The sequence below is a fragment of the Panthera leo genome, chromosome D4 (assembly GCF_018350215.1).
Source record: "Panthera leo isolate Ple1 chromosome D4, P.leo_Ple1_pat1.1, whole genome shotgun sequence".
In the NCBI taxonomy this organism is placed as follows: domain Eukaryota; kingdom Metazoa; phylum Chordata; class Mammalia; order Carnivora; family Felidae; genus Panthera; species Panthera leo.
The window spans coordinates 80,723,101-80,750,553 of NC_056691.1; the positions used below are offsets into that span (position 1 = coordinate 80,723,101).

The window sequence follows — 27,453 nt, forward strand, 5'->3', positions numbered from 1 at the left end:
CTGCTACTTGGAGTGCGTGGGAGGAGAGTGGAGCGGGGATGGGGGGCTGGGGCTGCAGGGGGGGGTGACAGGGAGGCTGGCCAGGCTAATCTCAAAGGCTGAAGGGCTCAGATTTTATCCTCAGGTGGTAAGCAGCCCCCGCAGGCAGGGCCGGTTCAGAACAGAACCACATTCCCCTGAGACTTCGGGAGGGAGGGGTGTTTCCCAAGCCCTGGAATGCCAGGACGACAGAAGGTTGTGCGAGGCTGCGCTTACATAAGGCTTCCTCCTCCCTTCACAGACGTGATCAGTGGGGAAGTGTGGGCAGAGACACCCACCTGCCACCAAGAAGAAAGCACCTCAGTCATGTAAGGTCTCGCTGAACAGTTCAGGTGCACACACTTTCCCCAGAGGCCGCCATCCCTCACCCCGCGGTGGCTGGCAGGTGCAATCTCCGAGCGTGGTGGGGCACGGGGGACTGTTCCCCCAGCCCGGGAGCTGTGGTAGGGAAGCCGAAGGGAAAGTGTGGCTATTTCAAGTAAGCCCAGAGCAGTTGTGGAGATCCTGAATGGGCGTACTCCAGCTCAGCCTTTCTCAACCTTGATGCTTTCCAGATTTGGGGCCCAAAACTTCTTTGTTGGGGGTGGGGAATCTGTCCTATGCATTACAGAATGTTAAGGGGTGCCTGGGTGGCTCAGCCGATTAAGCATCTGACTCTTGGTTTCGGCTCAGGTAGTGATCTCATGGTTCATGAGTTCGAGCCCCGTGAGTTCAAGCTCTGTGCTGTCAGTGCGGAGCCTGCTTGGGATTCTCTCTCTCCCTCTCCCTCTGCCCCTCCCCTGCTCACTCTCTCTGTCTCTTTCTCAAAATAAATAAATAAACTTAAAAAAAATCTTTTCTTAAAGAATGTAAAGCAGCATCCTTGGCCTCTACCCGCAAGATGCCGATAGCAACTTCTCTCCTTGCCCAGTTGTGACAACCAAAAATGTCTCCAGACATGGCCAAGTGTCCTCCAGGGTGTGGGGTGGGGGGAGGTGCAAAATCATACCCTAATTGAGAACCCCTGGTCTGCCCAGACTTATGAAGGTCGACACAGCTGACCACCAGAAGTCTCCCAGATCTCCCAGTGAGATGTAGGACACCTCACGGCCCCGGCATGGGGTCTGCCTCTTCCCCTCCCCCATGTGCCAAAGGATGGGGCAGAGTACTGCAGGTTTCATCACGTGCTCATCTGGGCTATCTCAAAAATAAGTGTGGAATTTAATTCCTAAAAGATCTAGGAAGAAGAGCCAGGTGGCAAGGTAGAAAGCCAATGGGTGGCAGGTGGCTTTCCCATTAACTTACCAGGGTCTCAGAGTCCCTAGAATTCAGGGTCTCACCTGTAAAGCAAAGGCGTTCGAATTGGTGATCTCTCAGGCATTTCTGGTTTTGAACACTATGACTCTATGGCAGTAAACACAATTTGGAGAGTGTTACCAGGGAATGCTGAAGTTGGCCCCATGTGAGAGGCCTGGATAAGGATCTATCTTGGCTAATTCAAGAAAAAAAAATTTTTTAATGTTTTATTTATTTTTGAGAGACAGAGTGCTAGCAGGAGAGGGACAAAGAGAGAAAGAGAGAGAGAGAGAGAGAGAGAGAGAGAGAGAATTGGAAGCAGGTTTTAGGCTCTGAACCGTCAACACAGAGACTGACGTGGGGCTCGAAGTCGTGAACCTCGAGATCATGACCTGAGCTGAAGTTGGACACTTAACCGACTGAGCCACCAGGTGCCCCTATCTTGGCTAATTTGGCCATTTTCTTGATGAGAGACAGAGACTGGTCAGGTGGCTCATGAGGTTCTCATTTCATTCTCAGGTTAAATGACCAAGCCCAGGTTTCTCCAAGAATTCCATGAAAATCTCCAGGAAAAGCCTATATTTGTAAACATATTTGGAATGCTTGGGATTGGTAGTTTCTCAGAGATCGGTAGAAGCAGAAGACAAAGAATTTTGGCTCTTCCTTCCACCCATTAGCTGGGTGACCCTGGGCACATTAGGTAACCTCTCCGAATGTCAGGTCTCTTCTCTGTAACCTGGAGTAGAAGGATTAACTCTCCAGGTTGGTGTGAAAAGTGGAAAACGCACATAGAGGACTTCCAGCTTCAGCACTGATGTGTAAGGAGCTTGGAAGTCATCACTCCCATCTTCACAATAAGAAAAAAAGATAGGCAAACTGAAAATCAATGACAGTCCTTACATCTGTCAGAGATTTGAGGTCACAGGGCAAAGTGTCACCCTGAAAACCAGACAGGCAAGTGACAACAGAGAATCATAGCCCAGGTCAGTGCTTCATTGGTGACGGAGGAATTGCTGGAGGCTGAATGGATGAGATTGAGTGTTAAAAAGTCCGGGAGCCCAGTCTTAGGGGTCCTTCAAGCATCTGTGGGTTGTACCTCCAGAGCCCCACTGGGTTCTCAAGGTGGTGATTGGAGAAAAATCCCACATGCTTCAGGCAGGGAGGTGTGTGAGGAACTAACCTTTCCAAAATGTGCTCTGAGTGTTCTCCATCACAAAAGACTGCCCTCACGGGAGACTACATTACCAGAGACTCATCTGACCTGAGGGAAGGGTGATTAGACTACTCCAGCCCTTTTGGCCTTCCTGTCTCACATAAGGGCAGAAAAAAAGGGCTGAGGAACACTTCTGAAGTGGCAGTCCAGGGACCCAAGCCCACTAAGAAATTGAGATTTAGCGATAAGATTATTAAATGCTGTCTCTCCCCAACACCTCACTACCACCCATCAAAAGGGTTCCAAGGTAACCACAGTGGATAACAATTGACAGCTCCAAGATAAAGACTCTCTATTCAAGGAGTTTTTAGGAAAGTCCAAGGACAACAGGGAGAGAAAATAAAAGCAAGGAAACTGATGCCTCTGGTGCCTACAGCTGCAGTAAACATTAAACACAGCCTAGCTCCTCATTGGGTTAACAGAAAACCTCACACTGAAAGCCTACTACTTGATCTCCCATGTCTGGCTTTCAACCAAAAAATCACAAGACCTGCTAAAAGACAAGAAGAAAACATTTGTCTGACAAGACAAAGGAAGCATCAAAAGGAGACGTGGCTATGACACAATGTTGGAATCACGCAATGGAGAATTAAAAATGATGATGATTAATATGTTAAGGGCTCTAATGGAAAAAGTAGGCAACACTCAGGAACAGATGGGTAATGTAAGGAAAGAGATGGAAAGTCTAAGAAAGAATCAAAAGAAAATGTTAGAAGCAAAAAACACCGTAACAGAAATGATGAATGCCCCCAGTGGACTCAACTGTAGACTAGAGACTAGACACAGACGAGGAAAGAATCAGTGAGCCTGAAAACATGTCAATCAAAATGTCACAAAGTAAAATACGAAAAGAAAGAATGTAAAAAGGGAGAATGTCCAGGAACAGCGTCTTTGGACGACATAGAGGAAACGGATAAATTTCTTGAAACATACAACCTGCCAAGACTGAGTCATGATGCAATAGAATTTCTGAGAAGACCAAGTACTAGTAAGGAGACTGAATCAGTCATCAAAAATCTCCCAACAATCAAAACTCTAGGACCAGATGGCTTCACTGGTGCATTCTACCAAACTTGTAAAGACGAATTAATACCAATAATTGCTTTACATGTGAATGGTTTAAATATGTCGATTAAAATACAGAGATTGTTAGAGTGGATAAAGAACAAACCCAACTCTATGTCGTTTACAAGAAATCCCCTTTACACATAAAGACAGACAGAAAGCAAAGGGGTGGAGAAAGAGATATCATACTAACGCTAACCAAAGAAAGTTGGAGCAGCGAAATTAATTTCAGACAAAGCAGACTGCAGAACAAAGAAAATTATCAGGGATAAAGGTGGGCATTACATAATGATAAAGGGGTCAATTTTCCAAGAAGACATAATGGTCCTCAACACGAGTGTAGCTAAAAACAGAGTGTCAAAATACGTGAGGTAAAACAGATAGATCTACAAGAGAAAACAGACAAATCTACTATTAAGTCAGAGAATTTTAACACCCCTCTCTCAGTAATTGACAGATCCAGCAGGCAGAAAATTGGAAAGGATATAGTTGAATTGAACAGCACCATCAATCAACTGGATCTAATTGACATGTATAAAATACTTCCCTTTACAAGAGTAGAATACACATTCTTTTCAGTTCACATGGAACACTCACCAAGACAGACTGTATTCTGGGCCATAAAACATACCTTAACAAATATGAAAGAATAGAAGTCATGCAAAGCATGCTCTCAGACCACAATGGCATTACACTGAAGATTAGTAACAGAAAGATAGCTGGAAAATCTCAAAATACTTGGAGATTAAATAGCACATGTCTAAACAACATGTCAAAAAGGAAGTATCAAGAGAAATTTTAAAATATTTTGAACTATGTGAAAATGACAGTGGAACTTACTGAATCCTGTAGGATGCAGCAAAAGCAGTGTTTAGAGGGAAATTTATAGCATGGACTGCATATATTAGAGAAGATGAGAGATCTAAAACCAATCATCTAAGTTTCCGCCTTAGGAAACTAGAAAAAGAAGAGCAAATTAAACCCAAAGTAAGCAGAAGAGAAAGAATAATAAAAATTAGAGCACAAATCAATGAAAGCAAGGTAGGAAATCAATAGAGAAAGTCAATTAAATCAAAATTTAGTTCTGTGAAAAGATCAAAGAAATTGACAAACCTCTAGCCAGGCTAACCAAGAAAAAAGGAGAGTAGATTGCTAGACAGCTAACTAGTAATTAACAATCACTAATATCAGACCATGAAGGAGGCTTCACTGGTCTTATGGACATTAAAAGGCTAATGAAGGAATGTTATGAGTAACTCTCTGCCTCCAAATTTGGTAGTTTAGATCAAGTGGACCAATAGGCCCTGTGGTTTCATCGGTGAATTCTACCAAACATTTAAGAAAGAAATTATACCGGTTCTCTACAACCTTGTCTAGAATACAGAAAGAGAAGGAACATGTTCTAACTCATTTTGGAAGGCCAGCATTATCCTAGTGACAGATAATGGCATTATTAGGAAAGAAAACTACAGACCAATAGTTCTCATGAGCATGGGTGCAAATAACCCCCCAAAATTTTGACAAATGGAATCTAATAACATATAAAAAGAATTATACACCATTACCAATGGGATTTATTCCAGGTATGCAAGTCTGCTTCGATGTTTACTAGTCAATTAATGTAATCTATCACATCAATAAGCTAAGGAAGAAAAATTATATGATCGATAGTTGCAGGAAACACATTTGACAAACTCAAATCTCCATTCACGATTAAAAAAAAAAACCTCTAAAAATTTTTTGTTCCTTTGATAAAGAATATCTATTTAGAAATACCTACAGCTAACATCATAGTGGTGAAAACCTAGATGCTTTCCTCCTAAGATTGGAGACAAGTCAAGGATGTCCCCTCTCATCACTTCTTTTCAACATTGTACTAAGAGCCTTAGTTAATATAGTAAGACAAGAAAAGAAAAGGTATATACGTTCAACACGTTCCGAATTAAATCCCAGCAAATTATTTTGTGGATATCAGCCAAGTGGATATTGTGATATTTTGTGGATATCAACCAAGCGAATCTAAAATCTACATGGAAAGACAAAGGGAAGAACAGCCAACACAATACTGAAGGAGAAGAACCAAGTCAGAGCCCTGGCACTAGCCAACTTCAAAACTTACTGTAAAGCTACAGTAAACAAAACAACACGGTATTAGCAAAAGAACATACAAATAGATCAGTGCAACAGAATAGAGAGTCCAGAAATAGACTCAGGCAAATGTCACCGACTAATCTTTGACAAAGGAGCCATGGCCATTCAATGGAGAAAAATTAGTCTTTTCAACAAATAGAGCTAGAGTAATTGGACATCCACAGACCACCCCCCCCCAAAAAAAAATCTAGACATAGACTTTATACCTTTCACAAAAATTAACTCAAAATAAATCACAGACCTAAATGTGAAATGCAAAACTATAAAACTTCTCAAAGATAACATAGGAGAAAACCTAGGGGGGCCTTGGATTTGGCTATGCGTTTTTAGATGCAACACCAAAACAAGATCCATGAAAGCAGAAAAATGATGTTAGGCTTTAGTACAATTAAAAACTGCTCTGTGGGGGTGCCTGGGTGGCTCAGTCGATTAAGTGTCTGACCTCGGCTCAGGTCATGATCTCACGGTTCTTGAGTTCGAGCCCCACATCGGGCTCTGTGCTGAATGCTTGCTCAGAGCCGGGAGCCTGCTTCGGATTCTATGTCTCCTTCTCTCTCTGCCCCTCCTCTACTCGCACTCTGTCTCACTCTGTCTCTCAAAAATAAATACATGTAAAACATTAAAAAAATTTAAAGAAATCTGCTCTGTGAAAGACACTGTTATGAAAACGAGAAGCTAAGCCGCACGCGGGGAGAAAACCCTTCCAGAAGACATATTTAATAAAGGACTTGTATCCAAAATATACAAAGAACTCTTCAAATTGAACAATAAGAAAAAAAGCAAACCCAATGGCTCAGTTAAAATACAGGCAAAAGATCTCAACAGACATTTCACCAAAGATGTACAGATGGCAAATAAGCAAATGGAAAGATACTCAACATCATACGCCTCTAGGGAAATGCAAAGTAAAGCAATGAGATACCACTATACTCCTCTTCCAATGGCTAAATCTAAAACCTGACAACACTAGCTCTGGTTTCTCTTCAGATCGTATAAATCTTTCGCCTTTTTAAAACCTGACAACACTAAATGCTGACCAGACTCTGATGCAACAGGAAGTCCCAGTCATTGCTGGTGGAAATGTGAACCAGCCACTTGGAAAGGCAGTTCAGCTTCTTACAAAGCTAAACATAGTCTTACCGTATGATCGAGCAATCACATTCCTAGGTATTTGCCCAGTTGCATTAAAACTTACAACCACACAAAGCCTGCACACAAATGTTTGTAGCAGCTTTATTCATAATTGCCAAAATTTGGAAGCAACCAAAATATTCTTCCATAGGTGAATGGATTCACCAGCTGTGACATATCCATTCAGTGGACTATTCCACAGAAATACAAAGAACTGAGCTATCAAGTCACAAAAAGACTCGGAGGACCCTTAAATGCATACTGCTACGTGAAAGAAACCAGTCTAAAAAGGCAGCATGGTACAATTCCAACCCTATGACATTCAGGAAAAGGCAAAGCTATGGAGACAGTAAAAAAGGTTGCCAGGGGCTCACGGGAGGGAGGATGAATGGGCGGGGGGGGGGGGGGGAGCACAGGGACTTTTAAGGGCAGTGAGAATATTCTGTGGGGTCCTGCAATGTTGGGGAAATTACATTATGCACTTGTCAAAACACACAGAATATACAACACGGCATGAACTTGAACGTAAACTGTGGACTTTAATAGTGTATCAGTATTTATTCACTAACTGTAACAAATGTATGGTAATGCAAGATATTACAGGGGACAATGTGGGGGGATATAAGTGAATTCTTGGTACTACCTGCTCAATTTTTCTGTAAGTGTTGCGTATGGGCTGGGCACCGCTGGGTGTGGCCCCTAACCCTTCTAATCCTCATTTCCTCAACTCCAGAGAGCAAGGCTCTGGGGAGCTTCCGGTGCCATATTTGTGACAATAAAGTGGGTGGGAACATTTATGCAGCTCCCGGCAGGAGGAGGAGCAGGTGGGGGATGTCTGGGGGCAGAGTCCCCCGCCCCCGCCCCACCCCCCCCATGTGTCTGTCATTGTGAACGCCTCCCTGAACCAAGATCAGGGACCAACCATTGTCTTACCAAACACAGCTCTGCCCAACCTTAGGGATGCCTCAGTCACTGAATCCGGCTCTCAAGCCTGGGGACATTTGGGGATTGACGGGGTCCTTCCATCTTCAAGAGGTGGTGACTGTTGTCACTTCCCCAGGCAGCACGAGGTAAAGGCTCCGGGTGGGGTTCCTGCTCTGTCCCTAGAATCCCTCTTGACCCCAGCCTTGGTTTCCTCCTCTGAGAAGGGGGTCATGGGAATAAGACCGAGCTCACCAGCATGTGAACACTCAGTAAACGAACGGACTGGGAGAGCGCTTTGTGGTCGGGGGCCTGTGCTTCCTCACTAAATCCTTACGACAACCCAAGGCGGATGTCCTCCGCCCCGTTGTAAAGGAGACCGAGGCTCCCAGAGCGGGAGTGCCACCACTAAGGGCTGCCAGAGGGAAGGTGCTGGGGATTGAACTGCAGTCCATGTGGCTCCCGCTTCCCCACAGCCTCCATGGTGCTGTGATGATCCACGCAGGTGGACCCACACAGGTACAAGCAAGGGAGGGGGGCTGCATAAACTATCATTCTGCTTTCCCCTTCTTGTGTCTTTTTCGGGGGGGGGGGGTCAGGCCAGCTCAGTGGACAGAGATCCTGTTCCCTCCACCCGGGAGGTGACAGCGGAGAGGATGATGGAGAACAGGTGCCCCTGACGCAGGGCCTCGTGGCCCTGGCAAAGGGGAGAAGTAATTCCAGAAGGCGCAGCCCAGGAGTGGCAGGCCCTGAAGTGTCTGTGCGAGGGAGAGGGCGAGCTGGCATTTCTGTCCGCTCGCTTGCTTTTATTAAAACTAATTCTGATGCCGACTATTTTGTAAGCGTGTAGGGCACCCATCCAGAGAGGCCCATCTGACTTCGAGATAATTTCAAGGCTGCAGAATGTGGCTTGTGCCAGACACGTCGCAAGAGGCGCTGCATGAAACCCGCCTAGTTATCCGCGGGCTCCCATATTTCCGAGGGAGGGGGCCACCCATGTATATGTATAAGCGAGGCTCCGCTCAACATTCCGAGTAAAAATACTTTTAAATATTTCAGTACATCGTTAACCAAATACATTTCAGTGGGGGCTCGTTCCAGCTGATGAAAGTACAGGAGGCAGATGATTTGCATAAGTCGACTGAGGAAATTTGGTGAGAGACCGTCATAAGACTCAGACATCCACAGGCGCTGCTGCTGACTGTCGACTGTCAGGGTCTGATCCTAGTTCATTTGACACTTTTGCAGAGCACCTACTGTGTGCCACGCACAGCTCTAGGCTTCACGGAGGCGAGTCTAGCTTCAGAGAGATGCCACACACTTCATTCCACGGCGTTTAGTTAGCTGCGATCCGGATGGAGAGCAGGGCCGGACGCTGTTGGAGCTGATGGGGAGGGGGCGCCGTCTGGGGGTCTCCTTGGGGAGACGGCCTGGGCGGTGGGGCGCCGGAGAGAGGCGAGGGGCCTCGGTGGGGGACCTCCAAGGTGGCCGCTCTCCTGGCCGGAGCGAGTGAGTAGGGGGCTTTGGGGGGAGGCTTGGCTGCAGAGGGGGGCCCCAGTCCGCGAGGCCCTCCTTCACTCAGATGCTCTACCCTGGAACTGGAGTCTTAGACCAGCCGGCCTTGCGGGCAGCTGCCAGCGGGCTCCGCATGGAAAGGTGATGCAGACGGGGGGCTGGAGGCCGGCACAGCCAGCCTGGCAGCGAGCGCCCACCAGGGTGAGAGCGGGCATGTGGAGGGATGGCCACAGCCATTCATCAGACACCGCAGCTGGCGTGGAGGGCAACTGGCGAGCTTTCCAGGCCCCGCAGCTCCGAGCCTTCCAGCGCCGCTTTTCCTGCCGAAGGTCTCCAACCCTCCCCAGGCTCATAGCACCCACCTCGCGCCCCCTCTTCCCAGCCGAACCACCCCACGGTGTGGGCCAGGGCTGAGGGGCAAGGGAGCGGGACCCGCGGGCGGCCTGGCCCCAGGTTGTTTGCGGTCACGGTTCTGGCCAGAGGCAGGTGAGGGCGGTCGTGGAGGGGAAGTGGGGGGGGGGGGGCAGCACTCCGTTGGGCACCGAGGGAAATGTGATGCCACCGCTCGTGCGCCACGCCTCTCGCATCAAGCAATTCTTCCCGTCTGGTCCCAGCACCTGTCCTGTCCCCAGGCTGGCATGAGCAGGTGCAGGGAGGCATGTCTCAGAGAGGGGCGCAGGGAGAGCCCCCTTACTGAGCAGTTCCCACGGACGGCAGACCCTGCTCTGAGCGCTTGGCGTCACTTCATCCACAGCGATGCTTCTGTGAGGCGGGCACCGCTATCATCCCCACTTTACAGATGGTGAACACGAGGCTCGGAGGGAGTTATGTAACTTGCGGAGGTGACGCAGCTACCAATTAGGGAGCCCGGATTTGGATTCGAAGTCAGGTTTGTCCGATCTCAGAGCCTGTGGCTTTGGATATACTGCCAGTCAAACCAAGGCAGCCCCAGGAAAGGAGGCACGTAGCTCAGGCAACCTTCAGGCGGTGGAAGAAACGGTTCTTATTTTAGTCAAAGAGTGTGCAGGATGTATGAGACATGAAACTACGCCACTCTTAGATTTCCCTCTGCGGGCCAGGTGTGGGTGTGCTTGAATGGGTGGAGGAGGGGGGCGGAAGAGACTCCTGAATCCGAGTTTCCTTGCTTTGCAGTCATGTTCCCGTTGATGACTGGGAGGGACCCTAGAGGTCGGTTGTGTGTTAGATGGACAAGATGTCCAGGTGCTGGGCTCAGAGGTTCCCTCCGCGAGTGAAACGTTTCCCTCTCAGAGATGACGCAGTAAAACTACCTTTTATTGCCTAATCTTGATGCTGTCCTCGTCTCTGGCACAGAGAAGTGAAATTCCACTCTGGGAAGCGTTGAGAGCAAAGTCTCAGAGATAAGGAGGCGCTCGTGAGTGCAATTTACATGAAGTAACCGCATCTTCACAGACAAATTTGTGTCTTCATTTCATTCTGGGCACCGACGGGACTGCCAGACCTCAGTTTTTCTGAGAAGACCCTCATTTAGATTTCTGTTCTGCTAGAAATTCTAGAATTACACATTGAAGTCTTTATTCGTTTATTTATTTATTTATTTATTTATTTCTATGTCGATTACATCGGCTGGCTGGGGAGTGTGAGATTGCCTAGTACTAAATTCCATCAAGCTCCTAAATAGCCATTGACTTTCTAACAGAGAGAAAGGCAAGACTATCTGGGGACTGATGAGCCTGGGGTTGCAGATGAGGGTTCTGTGGGTGGGGAGAGCCGGGGGTGGGGGGGCAGGCTGGTGTTGGGGGAGAGCCACGTACTAGATGCGGGTTATTGTGAAGTCTTGGCTTCTGTTTTGGGTGGTGAGTCTGTGGATGCTTATTACATTATTAAAAATTACTAATTCAGAAAGCTAACTTAATAAAAGCAGGTTATGCATGGACTCGGATAGAAGGTCTCACGAACCAAAGATTTTTAGTCCAATTCTATGCACTTGAGCTCAAAAAAAAAAAAAGAATAGAAAACAAGGCTACTTAAAAGGATGGTCTGAGATTTAGACCCCAAAACGTGCATTCTTTTTTTAATAGTAGTTTTGATTTTTTTTCTCCTCGTTAATCTTTATAAATACCATTTTTATTCTTCCATTTCAATACTAGGGTCTCCCCATGCAGGTTATATAAAAGTTCATTAAGGTCTCAGACATCAGGAATCTGGCTAGCTCCTTCAGTAGGTGCCAAAGTCTCATGAGGCCAGAAGGAAGGTCTGGGCTGGCTTCCGGAAAGGGGACCTTGCGCGAGTAGTTGGACATAGCTAGTGCTGGGCGTGGGGTGAAGGTCTTATCCAAATGAGCTGGCGTTTTATGCCAGACATTGAGGAGAGGGGAAGGAGACCCTGTCAGTAACCACCTCTACTATAAGCCACGGTTCTTACACTCAGAACGCCTTACTTTGCAGGTGCAGGATATTTTTTTATTGCTATTTGTCTGCTCATCATTCCCTGGGCCCTGTGCTAGTCTCAGGGATACAAAACTCGCAGCGGGTGCCTTTTCTGGGATGCTAAGTCTGTGTTCTCTCTCTCTCTTTCTTTCTTTCTTTTAATATTTATTTAGTTTTGAGAGAGAGAGCGTGCGCACACGTGCAAGCGGGGGCGGGGCAGAGAGAGAGGGAGACACAGAATCCGAAGCAGGCTCCAGGCTCTGAGCTGTCAGCACAGAGCCCAACATGGGGCTCGAAGTCACAAACCGTGAGATCATGACCTGAGCCGAAGTCAGATGCTTAACCAACAGAGCCGCCCAGGTGCCCCAGTCTGTGTTCTCTTTCTTAACCCTCACGGCAATACCCCTTTGTTGTTCTCCCCCACACCGCCCCCCCCCAACCCCGACTCTGGCCACACCCTATGACAACCGTGTGTCCTTTTTATGTGTATGGCTGGAGACACTGGGTATGATGAAAAGGCAATGGATTCGGAAGGCAGACTGCTTTTGGTTCAAATCCTAGGGTCCCCACTGACATACTAGATGCAGCTGTTTCAATCCACAGTTCACCTCTTTAAGCCTCAGACTTCTCATCTGTCAAACGGGAATAACAACTCTTAGCTCACGGGGCTGTATGAGAATTAAATGGGATAACTCATAACGAGAATTATTTCCGTCACATAGTAAATGTTCAGTAAATGGTCTCTCCTATTTCTTTTTTCTCGAGAGTGGGATCTGCAAGTAATTTCTCTTTCTATTTCTACCAGGCCGGACACCTGCTAACCTGCTCGTTACCTGTTTGTTGAATGAGTGGATGAATGAGCCCCTGCCCTTTGAGAATGCAAGCCCTTGTTCTATCACTCTTCCGACTTCTTTCTTGTCAGCCCCAAGACGGCTCTGGGACAGGTCATGCTGCCCGCCCCCATGACATGGCCAGGACTTAACTGGAACTGAGGGCATGAGAATCCCTTGGCTGTGCACCACGGGTTGCGGGGGGTGGGGCGGGTTGCGGTGGGGGGAAGGAATGGAACTGAGGGCATGAGAATCCCTTGGCTGTGCACCATGGGGGGGGCGGCGGGGAGGGGGGGGGAGGAAGGAGAACTCTCTGGTCTTCCTGCTGACACTTGCCCCAGGGAAGAACCACCACTCAACCACAGCTGTCTTCTTTTGCTATGCAGGAGCTTCCTGAATGCTCCTAAGAATGTGGCTGGCTCCAGAAGCTGCTTCTCCTTGAGAATCGGGGGTGTCATACCAGCCTTCTCAGGAAGCAAGGACCGGGCCCTGGCTTCGCCAGCTGTGAGACCTCAGTGGCCGCTGAGACGGGGGCACAAGACGGGCTTCTCATTCCTGGCTTTAATGCCCAGCCCCCACTGCCTATACCCACCCCCACCCCCCTGCATCTGTTATTTCTTTTCAGGAGCCATGGAAACAGGAGTCTAAGCTCTGAGGATGCCGGGAGACAGAGGCTCAGACCGGCAACCACCTCCCACTCAGTTTCATCTTCCCATAGGCCCTGTGCTCCAGGAGTCGACCTTTCACCTCCCTGCCTCACAAGCCCCGCCCCCAGCCCAGTCACACAAAGGCCCCCTGGATTGGGGACAGCGTCCTGGGCCAGGAGGCAGGAGGCCTGACTTCAAATGTGGGCTCTGCTACTCACTGGCTATGGGAGTCTGGACAAGCCACTCGCTCTTGGAAACCCAGGATCCTCATCTATAAAATGGGACACAATCACCCGCTTGACGGTCTGGTGTTTGAGTGTGGGAAGGGGCAGCGAGATGCACCTGGGAGGGACTCTCGAGATCCCGGTCCCTGCTAACGATCATTACTGAGGCGTGGCAACAGGCCTGGGAGATCCCAGGCCCGGATTCGCTTGCCAGTATGTGCTAAAAATAAGTACTTTTCTCCTCTCTTTAGCTTGGTCAGCAGAACGGAGAGATCCTGGCAGACCCCGGAAAACCCCACCCGCGCCTGTACCGTGGACAGCCCCTGTGGATTCCGCTTACAGAGAGCAATTTAAGAGGCAAACAAAACATGAAAAGCTATTCAGAATTAACAATGGGCCAGATGGTAATGCTAGTTTGAAGCAATAAAACATGATAAATAGCTTCCTGCTGCTACTCCTGATCAATTTCAATATTTAATAATTCCGCTGCCACCCCACCCCCTCTTCTGGCCCCCTCCACGGGATCCTGCGATGACTCCTGCATTCAACTCACAGAGCAAACACTCCTTCACTTTCTGGAGGCGTCAGCAAAAAGCGCGCTGCTCGACTGTCATGCGAGCGCTCTCGGTCCTCGAGATGATAATTAATCTGCCTGCTTCTCCAGACGACGCTCCATCGCCAGCCTCTCCTGGTTGCCAGGGAAGGCTGTGAGGGCGCTCCACCGGCCGAGACGCCTAGCACCCACCTTGTGGAGTCAGTGAGTGTTGGGATTCCCTGGGTTTTGCTTTGAGAGTTCAGAAAGGAGAGCGGTAGGGAGCCTGGAGGCCATCCGACGCCAGCACCGGCTCGTGGGATCAAGCAGCCCGGAAGGGAAACTGAGGCGGTGTGGTGTTAGAGCCGTGCCCACCAGCTGTGCCTCTGAGCCTCAGCACCCTTCTCTCTGCGGTGGAGCTGAGGGTACCTACCTCCGGAATTCCAGCCAGGGCCGTGCATATGGAGCCCCCAGCAGAGCGTTTCTGCGTAGGACTTGCCCAGCAACTGGCAGCCAGTGGCATCATTATTAAAAGGTAATGGTCCCCGTGGCCAGAAAGCTGTAGCCCAGGGCTGACCGCGACCGGGAGGACCCCACGCTCAGACGGACCCAGCCCGAGTGGAGCCTGCTAATGGGATTACTGCTCTGCCCTGCCAGCAAGGCTCCAGACACAGTCATATCCACTGACGCAGGAGACCTCAGGGCCCCCCTGGCGAGCGGGTATTGTTGGCACCATTTACGGAAGAGGAAACGGAGATTCGGGAGGTGAAATGGCTTTTCAAGCTTACATGGGTAGAAAATGGCACAGTCAGTTCTAATCTGGGTCTCCCAACCTCTGATTTCTCGTCCTTTCCACCGAACCACAGGAGGAAGAAAGCTGCTTCCTGAGGCGCCCCCTCCGCCCCGTGTTCCTTTCGCAGGGATGCAGCCCAGGGGAGGGAAGCCCAGCTGCCGGGTCACCTGAGCTACAGTTTACCGTCTGTGAAATTCAAACGTGGATACCCAGTGCACTGGTTCACGGGCACATTTAATGAAGGACTATGCATGAGAGCTCGGGGTAATTTTGTGATGAGCTGTTCAAATGTCAGGTACGGTTAGTATGACTCTTTAGAAAAACATCCTCTGTCAGGAAACAAGATCAGAAACACATTCACCCCAAAGCGGATCTTTCTAACGGAGTCCTTCACCGCCCGTCCCCCACCGTAATCTAGAGGATCAAGAGCAAAGTCTTTAGTGTGGCATTCAAGGCCTCAGTGGCTCTTGCAACCCCATTTTCCCGATCTCCCTTCCCTTCCTGCTCCAGTCCCTCTAAGCTTCTTGGGGTTATCTGAGCCTTCCACGAGCGGCCGTGCCTTGGGCAAGCCACACCTGCCAGACAGTCCACACCACCCCATTCAGTGGCTTCTCCCACGCTCCCTTCTCCAAGAAGTCTTCCTTGGGCCTCCCTCGATGGGAGCGCCTCCATTGGGCTCCTGATAGCCCCTCGGTGCCCCCCTGGGCTGGTAGCACACCATGCTAGGGCTGGGCTCTCCTCTGCCCCCCTGCCCTACAGCGAGCTCCTCCGCGGTTGAGAGCTAAGCGCTCTTCTCTCCCGTCTACCCAGGGCCTGGCCCACACACGCTAGCACATGCGTGCCGAGGGGTGAACGGATAATTGAGTGTTTCCAGTACAAATGGAATCAAAGCCTTACACAAAGATAAGGGATTCTGACGGTGGAACTAGAATTGGGGGGGGGGGGGCCCAGCCTTGGTAGCAGAATTCAGGACAGTGCTCCTGGATTCAAATTCAGCTCCGTCCCCCTGGGGATGTCTACAGCTGAACAGGACAGCCTTCCTCTTTCCCCAACCTTGACCCTTAAACAAGAAGGAGCCAAAAGGGTACCGCCCACCCAGCTGGACTCCCACCGGACAGGGCGGAGGCCAGTCATCAGGTACCTGAGTCCCGCTGGTCCAGGGTCATAGAGTTCCACCTCCTGGTGATGTCAATGTAGAGGATGTCCACGGCCGCCATGGACAAGCTGCTGCTGCTGAGTTTGCAGTTCCTGCCAAAGACGCGAAGGGACATGTTACTGCCAGAAGGAGCGCGGCCTCTTCCGGCCTGCCTCCGTGCCTTTGCCGGGGGTGGGGGGGAGGATGGGGGGGGTGCTGTGTCCTCACCCCTGCCTGGAAGGCCCTCTCTCCCCACAGCTGGAGCTGATGAAGGGCAGGTGGGGGGGGGGCAGGGGAAGAAAAGGCTGAAAATGTAAGCTGAGATTAGATCATGTGGGTTCCTGTAATTTGGTTAATTCTAAAGGGCTGGAAAGAGCAAGGACTTTAGGATGACAAGTCTTTTTTTAGAGAGAGAGAGAGCGCACACAGGCAGGGGAGAGGAGGCAGAGGGAGAGAGAGAGAAAAATCTCAAGCAGGCTCCGCAAGGACATCCTGTGGGTCATGACCTGAGCCGAAATTAAGAGTTAGACGCTCAACTGACTGAGCCACCCCGGCGCCCGGACACGGCCGGTCTTGAGTTGAATGGCTCTGCCACTTAGAAGCTAATGGTCCCGGCTAATCCAGCTCCCCTTCCGGAACCTCACGTTCCTCCCCTGTAAAACAGTCCATCTTTTCTGCAGCCGCTGGGGATCGGCCTGTTGCACACAGGCCAGGGGAGGTCTCTGCCTGCTCCGAGAGGGAAAGGGAATTCCTCGTTTCGGACATGCACGTCTGCACCTCTTCACCTTCACGTGCGTTCGTTTCTGGGAACAGAGAGAAAGGCTGGACCTGGGCACCGTGCTCTCTTACCAGTGCCCAGGCAGCTGACAGTGGCACACTCGGATGGCCCAATGAAAACAGCACTGTCACCCAAACAGACTGAAGGTGCCGCTTCTGTCCGGAAGTGATTCCCCACTGGAATGCTTCCCGGATGCATCCCTGGGCCCAAACCTACAGACAGGGGCTGGAGGTTCCTGCACGTCACCCATTGGAATCTGTCACCTGAAGATTTCACGTGGGTCCCGAACGGTGAGCCCGAGACTCCCAGCACAGGTGAGCGCGGCTGGCCCACACCCCTCCACGCTCAGTCCTGACTTTGGGGAGTCACCTGGAAGCAGCAGGGGTGGGGAGAGGCTGGCGTCAGACTTTCGGAGGCTCCCCCGGTTTATTTCCTCCAGTGCACAGAGGCCAAGGTAACCAGGTTTTCAGCCCCACATCTGCTCCCTGTCCAAGCCACAAAGGCATGTTTGCAATCCTCTGCCTCCCCTCTAGGTTTTGGGTTTTTTTTTTTTTTGTTTTTTGGTCTGGAGATGTGGGGAGGCAGTCTGGCACACTGAAAAGAACGTGATTTGGGCATCAGACAGACCAGGATAGAAACCCTGGCTCTGCTGCTTTTTCTAGCTATGTGACCGTGAGCATTTACTTAAACCTTCAGTGCCTTCATTTGCTGCTACCTAAAATGAAGAGAATAGTATCCGCCCCCATGGCGGCGGTGAAGAAGGATGAGGCGGTGCGGGCCAAGGACCCGGCGTGGTGCCTGGCGCCCGGTTGGCCCACCGTTGTTGGTTCTCTTCCCAACCGCTCCCCACTTTTCGTTTTCTCTTCCAGAACTAGAGTGTGGGATCTTCGGAGGCTGCTTGGGGCTGACCCTTCAGCAAGTGGCCCCGTCCATTCTGGAGAAACGGAGCTCACCAGTCAGAGCGTCTGGATGTCAGGGCCCCGGGCTCTCCATCCAGACCAAAGGTAGCCCCTGGCTTGTCCAGATGCACCACCTTCCTGAACAGGGTCGTGCTGGGAAGCAAGTCCCAACACAAGCTGGATTTGCCCTCGCGATCCTGGAGTCATACCTCTGGGCCAGCTGTCCGTTTGGCCGCATTACGCTCAATGCTGCTTTCAACTCTCCAAATATGGCCTCATCCGTTGCCCCAGCTAATGATAAAGTGGTTCTTTGATTTCCCATTTGTCATCGGCCCTCGTGTGAATAGGTCCCTTAGAAGCCCGACAGGAGAGGGGTTGATTGGCAAGCAGGATTTGGGCACCCCCGAGGCCCCCCTCCAAACCCACACACACCCCGACGATGGAGGCCGTGAGCGTGCCCGGCATGGTGCCCAGACGAGGCTGGTGTTCCTTATATGCCAGCACCCTGGCTCCCTCCCTCCCGCCCTCCCTCTTCCTTCCTTTCTTCCCTGCCAGTATTTCTCAGGCCATCACTTCACATCCTGCTTCCTCCTGGGCTCCTGCTCCGTATTTCAATCACAAGTCACCGGTGGCGGACTTCAAACACATCAGCGCACAGCTATTGAACCCCGGTAACAACATGTCAATGGACGCGGAGCTTTTCATGTCGCCTGTCACCAAGATGGCTATCTCTATTGGGCTCCACCGGAGACGACGCTCCAGTCTCTCCCAAGGTGTTCCAACAACCTGCGCTGCTCATTTTCCAAGCTTCGTTAGGAAGGGCCACCACTTTTCTCTAATTATTGTATCAGTGTCCTCTGGACTACCTGCTCCCCCACAGGACAGGAGCTCTGCCTGGCTTGCTCTGTGGGTTAATGGAGTATAAAAAGGGAAACCAAACTGACCACTGGTATATAGTTATTTTTTTCTGACAGGTAGAAAATAGAAGTGTCAAACCTTTAGCAGGGGCCGTAATTTACCAAAGAGAATTCTCCGTTTATCCCTTTTCCGAGGTAACTCATCCTCCCTAGTGATGCCTGCAAATACAGTCGATTGTAACATCTGGTATGGGGACAGGGGAAGGAGGGACCCATGCTGGCTGCAGGAGACAGGAGATGCTTTAAAAGAATTTTGATTCTTTTATTTCTCGGGCACCCGTTTAGTATGCCAGGCCCTTTCCTGTCCATCTTTACAACCACCCTACAAAGGAAGTACTCTTAGTCCCATTCCAGGGACAGGTAAGCTGAGACTCAAGAGAAGGGACATAGCTTACCCAAGATCACACAGCTGGGATTCACATCCAGTCCTCCCTTGGAGGACAGAGTAGTGGACTTAGGAGCTCTGGGGAGAAGTAGGGAGATGGCCCGGCCCAGGGCTGCAGGAAGAACCCGGGATTTGAGACATAGTCCCAGGCAGGGCCCAGTAAGGCCAGAGCCTCTAGAGAGACCCTGTTGGGAAGCTTTGGGATATAAGGCTGGGGGAAGACAACCAGGGTCACTTGGAGACAGATTCTCCTAGGTTTGTCCCCATGGCCACTCAACATTCGCATTGACGCAAACAGGAAAAGCCTCCTTGTTTGGAGGGTCAAGACTTTCGAATGACTTTTTCATCTATCCATCCACTCGGTGCAGAATTGATTTTGTGTCCACGATTTGTCAGTGGGATTCTGAGCCCAGTGAGTGATACAGAGCGCAATCCGTCTTGGATACCACTCTCAGAGGGTGGAAGAGATCTCAGAGTCTGGGGTAAAAACATGAAGCCTTGGTAGCTCTTAATCTTGGTAGCGTTTCCTCTTATGCCCTGGGATGCAGTTCCTCAAATAACTAAGGAGTAGAGGAGTAAATTCTTTAGTGGAAGAGAAGTCCAAGAAATATGGTAACATGAGAAACCAGAACAATTCTTGAGAAAGGATAGACTGGAAATGTGTACGGAAAAAAAAAAAAAAAAAAAAAGAGCTTTGAGTCAAATGCACAGGACTTTGAATCTTGACTTTGTGACGTGACCTTGAACAAGTCACTGAAGCTCTCTGCATCAGAATTTCCTTATTTGTACAACAAGGAAACCGCTACTCACCATACAAAACCATTTTAAGGACTAGCTCAGTGCCTGGCACACATGGGGAAGTAACAAATGACGACTCCCAGCCCTCCTCCATGATGTAGAACCACTTCGAAGAAATGTTTTGTTTTGTTGTTTTTGTTTTCCTCCCAGAATCACAGGAATTTGGGCACATATGGTGGGAGACAATCACAAATCATTCAAGTTCATTAGGAGCCCAAGTTTAGAAAGATCTGAAATCACCATCCTCATTTCCTCTCAACAACTACTGACATCTCATGGGAAATTTAGAAACCAACTTTTTCCACTCTATAAAATTCTATTTATAGAATTTCCTTCGCATTCATCCTTCTCTGTGAAATAAAAGAAGCTTATTTTTTCCTGGAGAGTTTTCTATAAGGTGAAGGCTAACAAGTAATCAATATTTGTTAATTAAAAAAAAACCCAACACTAAATATCTAGGAGGGAAAATGATGATTCTGGTTTATAACATGTATATTTTTAAAGGCTATTGATATCGCAGGCATAGGATCTCACAATATTGCTGGAAAGAGATCATCACAGAACAGGGGGATCTTTCAAAGTCACGGAAGGAGTTAATGACAGAAGGGGAGACAAGACCCTTTACAGTTCTATTCCAGAACATTCTAACACACCATGTTGCCTCTCAGAGCATAAAACCCCCCACAGCTACCCATTATGAAACATATTAATATCTCCCTATGAGAAAAGGGAATGGAAGGGGGGAAAAAAGGAAAAAGAGAAAAACCATTCTCTAATTTAAAAGGAGACCAGGATCAAAAACCACAAAGGGGCTGAGCAGGGCCCTCCAAGTGGCCTCCATTTCCCAGAAACGAACCTGGTTTTGGCAAAGTGTTTAACGTTCAGGCTGTGGAAATGGAAAACGCCAGCACGTGCAAACTGATGTCAAATTCTGATATAGGATACATTTGGAAAATGTGTTCTTAGTGAGTTACATAGAAAGCCCCCCAGATTAGTAATCCAATGGAAGGAAAACAGCAAAAATGCATTTCCCTCAAAGAAAGCTGTCAAGTTGAAGAATCAGACAATTTCTATTTCTCAGAGAAAGAGAAGTCTCCACGCCCCAGGAATTATTATGACATAAAAAAAAAAGGGGGGGGGGAAAGAGGCGCTTAATTCATGGTAATATGTGCTACTATTATGTGCCTCCTGAGGAAACGACATGAAAAGCTGGTTCGATGAGTTAAGTCTAGACAAGGGAACGACAGTTCATTATTTCTCATTTCTTGGTAGAAAAGTAGAATGTGGCCAGACTGGCATTAGCATAATTCACTCCTAAAACTGCTGATCTATGCAGCACATTATGAGAGATGGTCACTGAAAATAAATTCAGTCGGATGTTTGTTTTGTTCCCTCCTGTTCTCTTTAAGGAACTTGGAGAGAAAGAGTGGGTCGTCCAGGTGAAAGCCAAGTTCAGCTTCTGTCGTTTGTGTGGGAGATCTGAGAGGAGTGTATATCTAGCCAGCAAGTACGTCTCCTGCGCAGTGCTCCACAGAAGGGCACTTGGCTCGATTTAACATATGGCATAAATATTATTAATTCATAATGAAGCAAAATTTAAACCGAAGTGGAAAGGAGAGAGAGAGCGAGCAGTTGTTAGCAAGAGAAAACGCTTGCTGTTAAATTTAGCTGGCAAGACTGAACATACTCAGATAAATCTAAGTGCAGAGTATCATCTTTTACGGTTAAGTTGCTGTTGGGATCTCTTGGTATATTTCAAAAGGAAAGATCTATTAACGATTGTGCAACATTTTCTCCACTTCTTCCTGCAGGACACTGGCTGGGTGGGTGTGGAAGGAGGGGAGAGGGGCTCACTGCCGGAGTCCGGCTCCCCACCTGAAGACATTGTTCCCCCTACTCAGGGCACCAAGGCTCCCGTGGACAGTGCTGCAACAGACAGTGACCTGAGGGCCTCCAACCTCACCAAAATCGGTTTTACTGGCAAATGCCCTTAATTATTCAGAAAAAAAAAAAAGGATGGAAAAATCATAAGGCCTATCACACAGAGACAGATCTGTAGCAATAGTTTTGACATTAGTTCCAGTCCGAGAGTGTTTTAGGAGTCTCCTTTGCTAGAACCATTCTCAGTTCTGTTTTCTTCTCGAGATCATGAATGAGCCTAGCAGCCCTCTTGGTATGTTCCCCACCTCTCATGCCAGAGCTCACATGCCGGTGGGCTCTGTGGTCAGTCACACTTTGATTGAACCCACCCAGTGTTTCAAAATTATTTTCTGAATAGCCAACATGGATATGCACGTATTGAGATTTTATATAAAAATCAGCATTTCTAGGGGCGCCTGGGTGGCTCAGTTGGTTAAGTGTGAACTCTTGATTTCAGCTCAGGTCATGATCTCGAGGTTTGTGAGATCAAGCCCCACGTCTGGCTCTGCGCTGATAGTGGGAAACCTGCTTGGGATTCTCTCTCTGTTCCTCTCTCTGCCCCTCCCTGCTCTAAGTCAATCAATCAATCAAAACTTTAAAAAATCAGCATTTCTAGCTTCTCTTGGAAAATCAAAAGCTCTGGTGACACTAGCCCAGCAGCAGCCTTTCCTTTTATCCAGGGATGTCCCCTCCGCAACCTTCCAGATCCCACCCACTGGCTTATGCTTCCTCCCTGACCCTGGAGGCAACCAAGAGTGTGATTCTTACAGTAAGCTATTTTTTTCAAATCTCTCCCCGCCCCCTTCTTCTATGGCCTTCTGCTTTTCCTCCATTCTTCCTTCTTCCTGCCTGGAACTCGACCATGATGGCTGGATTTTGAGCAGCCATCTTGTGACCTTGAGGCAACCCTGAAGCTTGAAAAGCACATGCTTAGGATGGATGAACAGAAAGACAAAAAGAAAGTGGGGCATGATCACATTGTGGAGTCATTAACCAGCCTAGAATCCCCACTGTCAAGCTTCCTATTATATGAGAGAAAATTAATCTTATTATTTTAAACCCTTTATAGATGAGTATCTATTACTATGAGTCAAATGCAATTCCTAAATGAGTCAGAAGGTATCAGGTAGTATTTTCAGGGAAGTAACAACATGCGTCTGTTGACTTTCTTGAGAATGTCCATTGTCTAATGGAAATAATAGTCACAAGACTCCCACCTAACAAATAGCTCCAGTAAACTAGGCTCTGGGTCAGGTGCTTGAGGATGTATTACATCCCAACCTCATAATAACCCTGAAAGGCAGGAGAGATTGTTCCCATTTTATAGACGAGGGAACTGAGCCTTGGAGAAGGCGAGGGATTTGCCCAAAGCCACACAGCTATTAAGTAATGTGATTGGTCCTGAAGCCAGACTCAAAGCCTGGACTCTTTCCACTGGGCTTTCCCCTCCCCCTCCCCCTCCCACCCCCCCCCCCCCCAGAGCTAACACAAAGCCCTTCTCATAATCACCGTGCAAGTACGAACTCAGGTTTCCTAAAATGGCAATTATTCCTGCTGATTCTTCTGTTCACCATCCCATCAGGAATATCAGAGAGCCAGAGTTAGAATTCAGAAAATTCAGTTGGAGAGAAGCGCATGACAAAATGTTTCCAATTCGAGACTTCTAATTATTTGCTTTAGTGAACAAAATTATGGAGAGCGTGACTTTGAAGTGGAAGGTAGAAATATTAAAATCAATGACGAGAAAACAACAGCAACATCGAATGCCAGCAGATAGTTTCCCTGAGGTGTGTGACACACGATCCTGCTAGCTCCATCCCTGTTTTATGGGATCACTGAGATTCAGAGAGGGTCACTAACTTACTCAAGGGTTACACAGATAGTCAGTATTGCTTCAGACATTTATTCACACCTGTGTTGCACCAAAGTGCCCCAGAGAGGAGAGGCAAGTTAAGGAATAATTGAGTGCCGTGGTTTATTTTGTTGGCTTTGGCGAAAACGCAGCTAATTTATCTCATGGTTCATGTTTAAAATTCATGCAAATTTTGTGTTATACTCGATCATATAGCCGTGTTATTTTTATATCAGGACAAATACATTAAATTATTTATCAACTGAATTATTTAGCTTTTCTCTCCCGACATGGACACTTTGGGAAGATGGGCCTTTTTTTTTTTTTTTTTTTGCTGTAGCTTCCTAAATGCTCAGCACCCAGCCACTACCACTGGGAGAACATTACCCCGGTTTAAAAAACACAAGGTCTGTCTGAGTCCGAGGGGCAATTATTTTTATGTGGCCTAAGGACCTAGTTTAAGGTAGCACAAAACTGTGTTTTAACCACAAGTGTAAGGTGGCGAAAGCTGTCACATCTGTAACATTCATTAGTTCATTCACCAACTAGAATGTGCCAGGCCTAGCTCCAGCCACGGGGCCAATCCAGCCCCGGCTGGGGCACTGACCCAGCACTGCAGACCCCCCCCCACCCCCGCACCTGCCACCGCCCCAAGCGGTCAGGGAGATGGGACCAGCCAGATGCGGGGCCGGACTCCACCCTGCCCGAACCCCAAGCCGAGGGGCCGGTCTCACTGACCTTATAAAAGTCCGAAAGCCTGTTGGTCCCAACTTCATCGTCCCCTTGATCCCCAGGAACCGGATAAACAAATTTGCCATCCTGTCCACCAGGCGCAGGTAGTTGAATTGCTTGGCATACTTGGGGAACACCTGCTTAAGGCAGATGGAGGGCAGGTGGGCTTCGGGATCCGTGTTGCCGTCGGAGGCGCTGGCCGGCTCACTGTCGGAAGGATCCTCCTTTGCAGCTAATGGCTTCGTAAGCTGCTGAGACCTGAAGTACACGAGCAATTAATGAACCAACAGGTGCAGCAGGACTCATAGGACACGGCGCCTTCTCACACATATTCTCCTCTCTTTACAGTTCAGATACCTCAGGAGGTGTTATCACTGACACTGTTTTCATTGTACAGACCAGCGACCTGACCTCAGAGAAGCGAGCGGCTCAAGCTCACATAGCTAGTGTGTGGCAAGGTCGGGACTCGAACCCAGGACAGAGCCAGGACCGTCCTCTGTTCTCCCATCCTGGTTTCCCAATGTGGACAACTGCCTTTACCGTACTCGTGATTCAAGAGAGTACTCTATGACAGAGCAGCCTAGGTTTGATTTCAAACTCCTACTTGTGGGTAGTAATTGAATAATTAAGAAATATAAAAAATCTCATTGAGGGCTGGCAAGAAGCCAGAAGCACAGTTCAATGAACAATTTGCAAAGATACATCAGTTACCCAATTCTAGGAATAGGCACAATTACGTTTTCTGGCTTAACTATTTTCTTATTTGGAACTCATACAAAAAAAAAAAACCATGATTATCATGTTGTGATCCCAGAGTCTGGATATTTTATTCTGAAATTATTCTGAGAGTCAAGAAAAGTCACAGCTAAAACTCCCAGATAGCCACCTCTGGCTTGGAATGTTCTTCTCACCTCCAGACCCACATATTCATCACCTGCTGCACCTTCAGGATGGGCCCCAGTCACCCCAGGCTGAAACACCCGCCCATTTCCCTCACCCCAAATCTACACTCCCCATCTCCTTGACTGTCACCCCCATCTGCCAGCTACCCAAGCAGAAAATGTCAGGATAAATGCCAGGCCTACCTCCTCAGTATTTCCTGACTGGGGAGCTCTGCTCTCCCCAACCTGGGTCTTGTGGGCTCTCCCCTGGACCATACCAACCGCCTCCAGCCTTTCCCATCCATAGACCCATAGACACTGGCACCTGAGGCACCTCTTTTTTTTTAATTAAAATTTTTTTTTGAGAGAGAGAGAGAGGAGAGAAAGACCGTGAGCAGGGGAAAGGGTCAGAAGGAGAAAATCTTAAGCAGGCTCCACGTGAAGCCCAAAGTGGGGCTCGATACCACGACCCTGGGATCATGACCTGGGCCGAAATCAAGAGTCAGACGCTCAACTGACTCAGCGCCCCCCCCCACCCCGTGTCCCCTGAGGCACCTCTTCTAAAGCAAACCTGGCTGGGTTGTCCCTTACTACAACTCTTTAGGGATTCCCGAGTGCCTACAATGAAGCCCATCCTTTTCATTCTGGCACTCAAGGCCCTTCTCGATTTCTTCTCCGTCCTCCTCATTTCCTATCACTACCCCTAGATAGGCCTGGGGTGCTCCCTGCACCCTCCCCTGTTGCCAGGTGGTCTGGCCCGGACCGGACACTTGGGGCCCACTGCACCCCAGCTCTCTTCCACAGCTGGTGCCTCTCTCTGCCCTTCCTTGCAGCTCACGTCGCTCAGCTGGTCCAGGGCCAGGTGTGACCTTTTCCACGTGTGCATCCATTCCTGAGACAACCCTGAGCAGGCTGTACTTGGTCAGTACATACTGCCCAACTGGCTAACTAATCCAGGAAAATTACAACCACGTCACATGGTATTGAGCTCAAGGCCACTATCTACTCTTTTCTTTATTAAGTGGCCACATCCCCTGTGTTCCCACTTGTGAGCTCACCACCAGTCACCAAGTTGGGTCGTCTTGGTATCTCTGTACCTGCTTTCCTTGGCCTTTGAGGTCTTCCCCTGGCCCTGGCTGCCCGGCGCATTTCTTCTGGTCCACTTCCAGAACCAGCTCAGATGTCTCCTTGACCACACCAATGACTCTTTCCATGCTCCACTCCTGTTCCTTGGACTTGCTTCTTTGTTCCTCTGGTCAAGTGGCACTGCATTTGTCTGTAGACCAATCCCTCTTACCACATCTCATTCAACTCTATCTCTACAGGACCTGGAACGCTTTTGGCTTTTGTGAAATGTTTCGTTGAATTTGTTGAAGTGGGCAAGTTTGCTTTTAATGGCAAGCCATGCCTCAAGTAAGATACCAAGGTTATGATGCTTTGTACACCAGCTCTTTTTTTTTTAATGTTTATTTTGAGGTGGGGGGAGGGACAGAGGGTCCAAAGCAGGCTCTGCACTGACAGCAGCAAGCCCTGTGCAGGGCTCGAACTCACTAGTCACGAGATCATGACCCCAGCCAAAGTCAGACGCTCAACCGACTGAGCCACCCAGGCGCCCCCAGGAAAACAAACCCCTTTTGAAGTTCAGCCGTGTGGATGGTTCTGGGGAAACAAATGCTCAATCTCACCAGGATTTCTCCTGAGAAGCACACCCTCCTGGGTGGGACACTGCACAATCTCCTTTCAGCTAAGCTGGTTTTATCATCATCTCCTTGAATTTCAGGACAGTACATAAAAGTCAGTGGTTACTTTTCAGGTGAAATGACATGTTTCCACACGAAGGTTACAGGAAGACAGATGAGGAAAGAGTAGTAGTGTTCTGGAAATTAGCTCTTAAATTACTGGAGAAGTGGCAGTTGCTGACTTGCTAAGCACTCATTAGGTTTTTGGTCGAGGGAAGGTTTGGAAACGTACAGTTTGAATATGCTCTGTGACAATGAAGAGAGCTCCGAGAACCCTTCAATCAGCCGTCCTATCTCCAGTACCTCGCTGGCTCTTCACACAGCCCTGTGAGGTGACTGTCACTCTTTGAAAAAAAAATTTTTTTTTTTCTTTTAATGTTTATTCACTCTTCGAGAGACAGAGAGAGACAGAGCGTGAGCCAGGGAGGGGCAGAGAGAGAGGGCGACACAGAATCTGCAGCAGGCTCCAGGCTCTGAGCTGTCAGCACAGAGCCCGACGCGGGGCTCGAACTTATGGACTGCGAGATCATGACCCGAACTGAAGTCGATGCTTAACTGACTGAGCCACCCAGTCGCCCCGAGGTGACTGTTACTCTTATGCCTTCTGTTCCGGGTAAGAAACCGAGCTCCAGCAAGGTTTGTCACAGCTGAACCAGGATTGTAAATCAGCCCT

At 48.8% G+C, this 27,453-nt stretch overlaps 1 protein-coding gene across 5 annotated transcripts in view; it reads right to left on the reverse strand.

The window, feature by feature from the left end:
- The window catches only part of TTLL11 (tubulin tyrosine ligase like 11), a 237,215-nt gene that overhangs the window by 15,474 nt on the left and 194,288 nt on the right, over positions 1–27,453 (reverse strand). For all 5 annotated transcript variants that reach the window (XM_042912021.1, XM_042912020.1, XM_042912023.1 and 2 more), the window contains 2 exons: positions 24,167–24,418; positions 15,886–15,992 (listed from right to left, as the gene is read on the reverse strand). In XM_042912021.1, the coding sequence (XP_042767955.1) occupies positions 15,886–15,992; positions 24,167–24,418 (359 nt within the window). The remainder of the gene's footprint in view (positions 1–15,885; positions 15,993–24,166; positions 24,419–27,453) is intronic.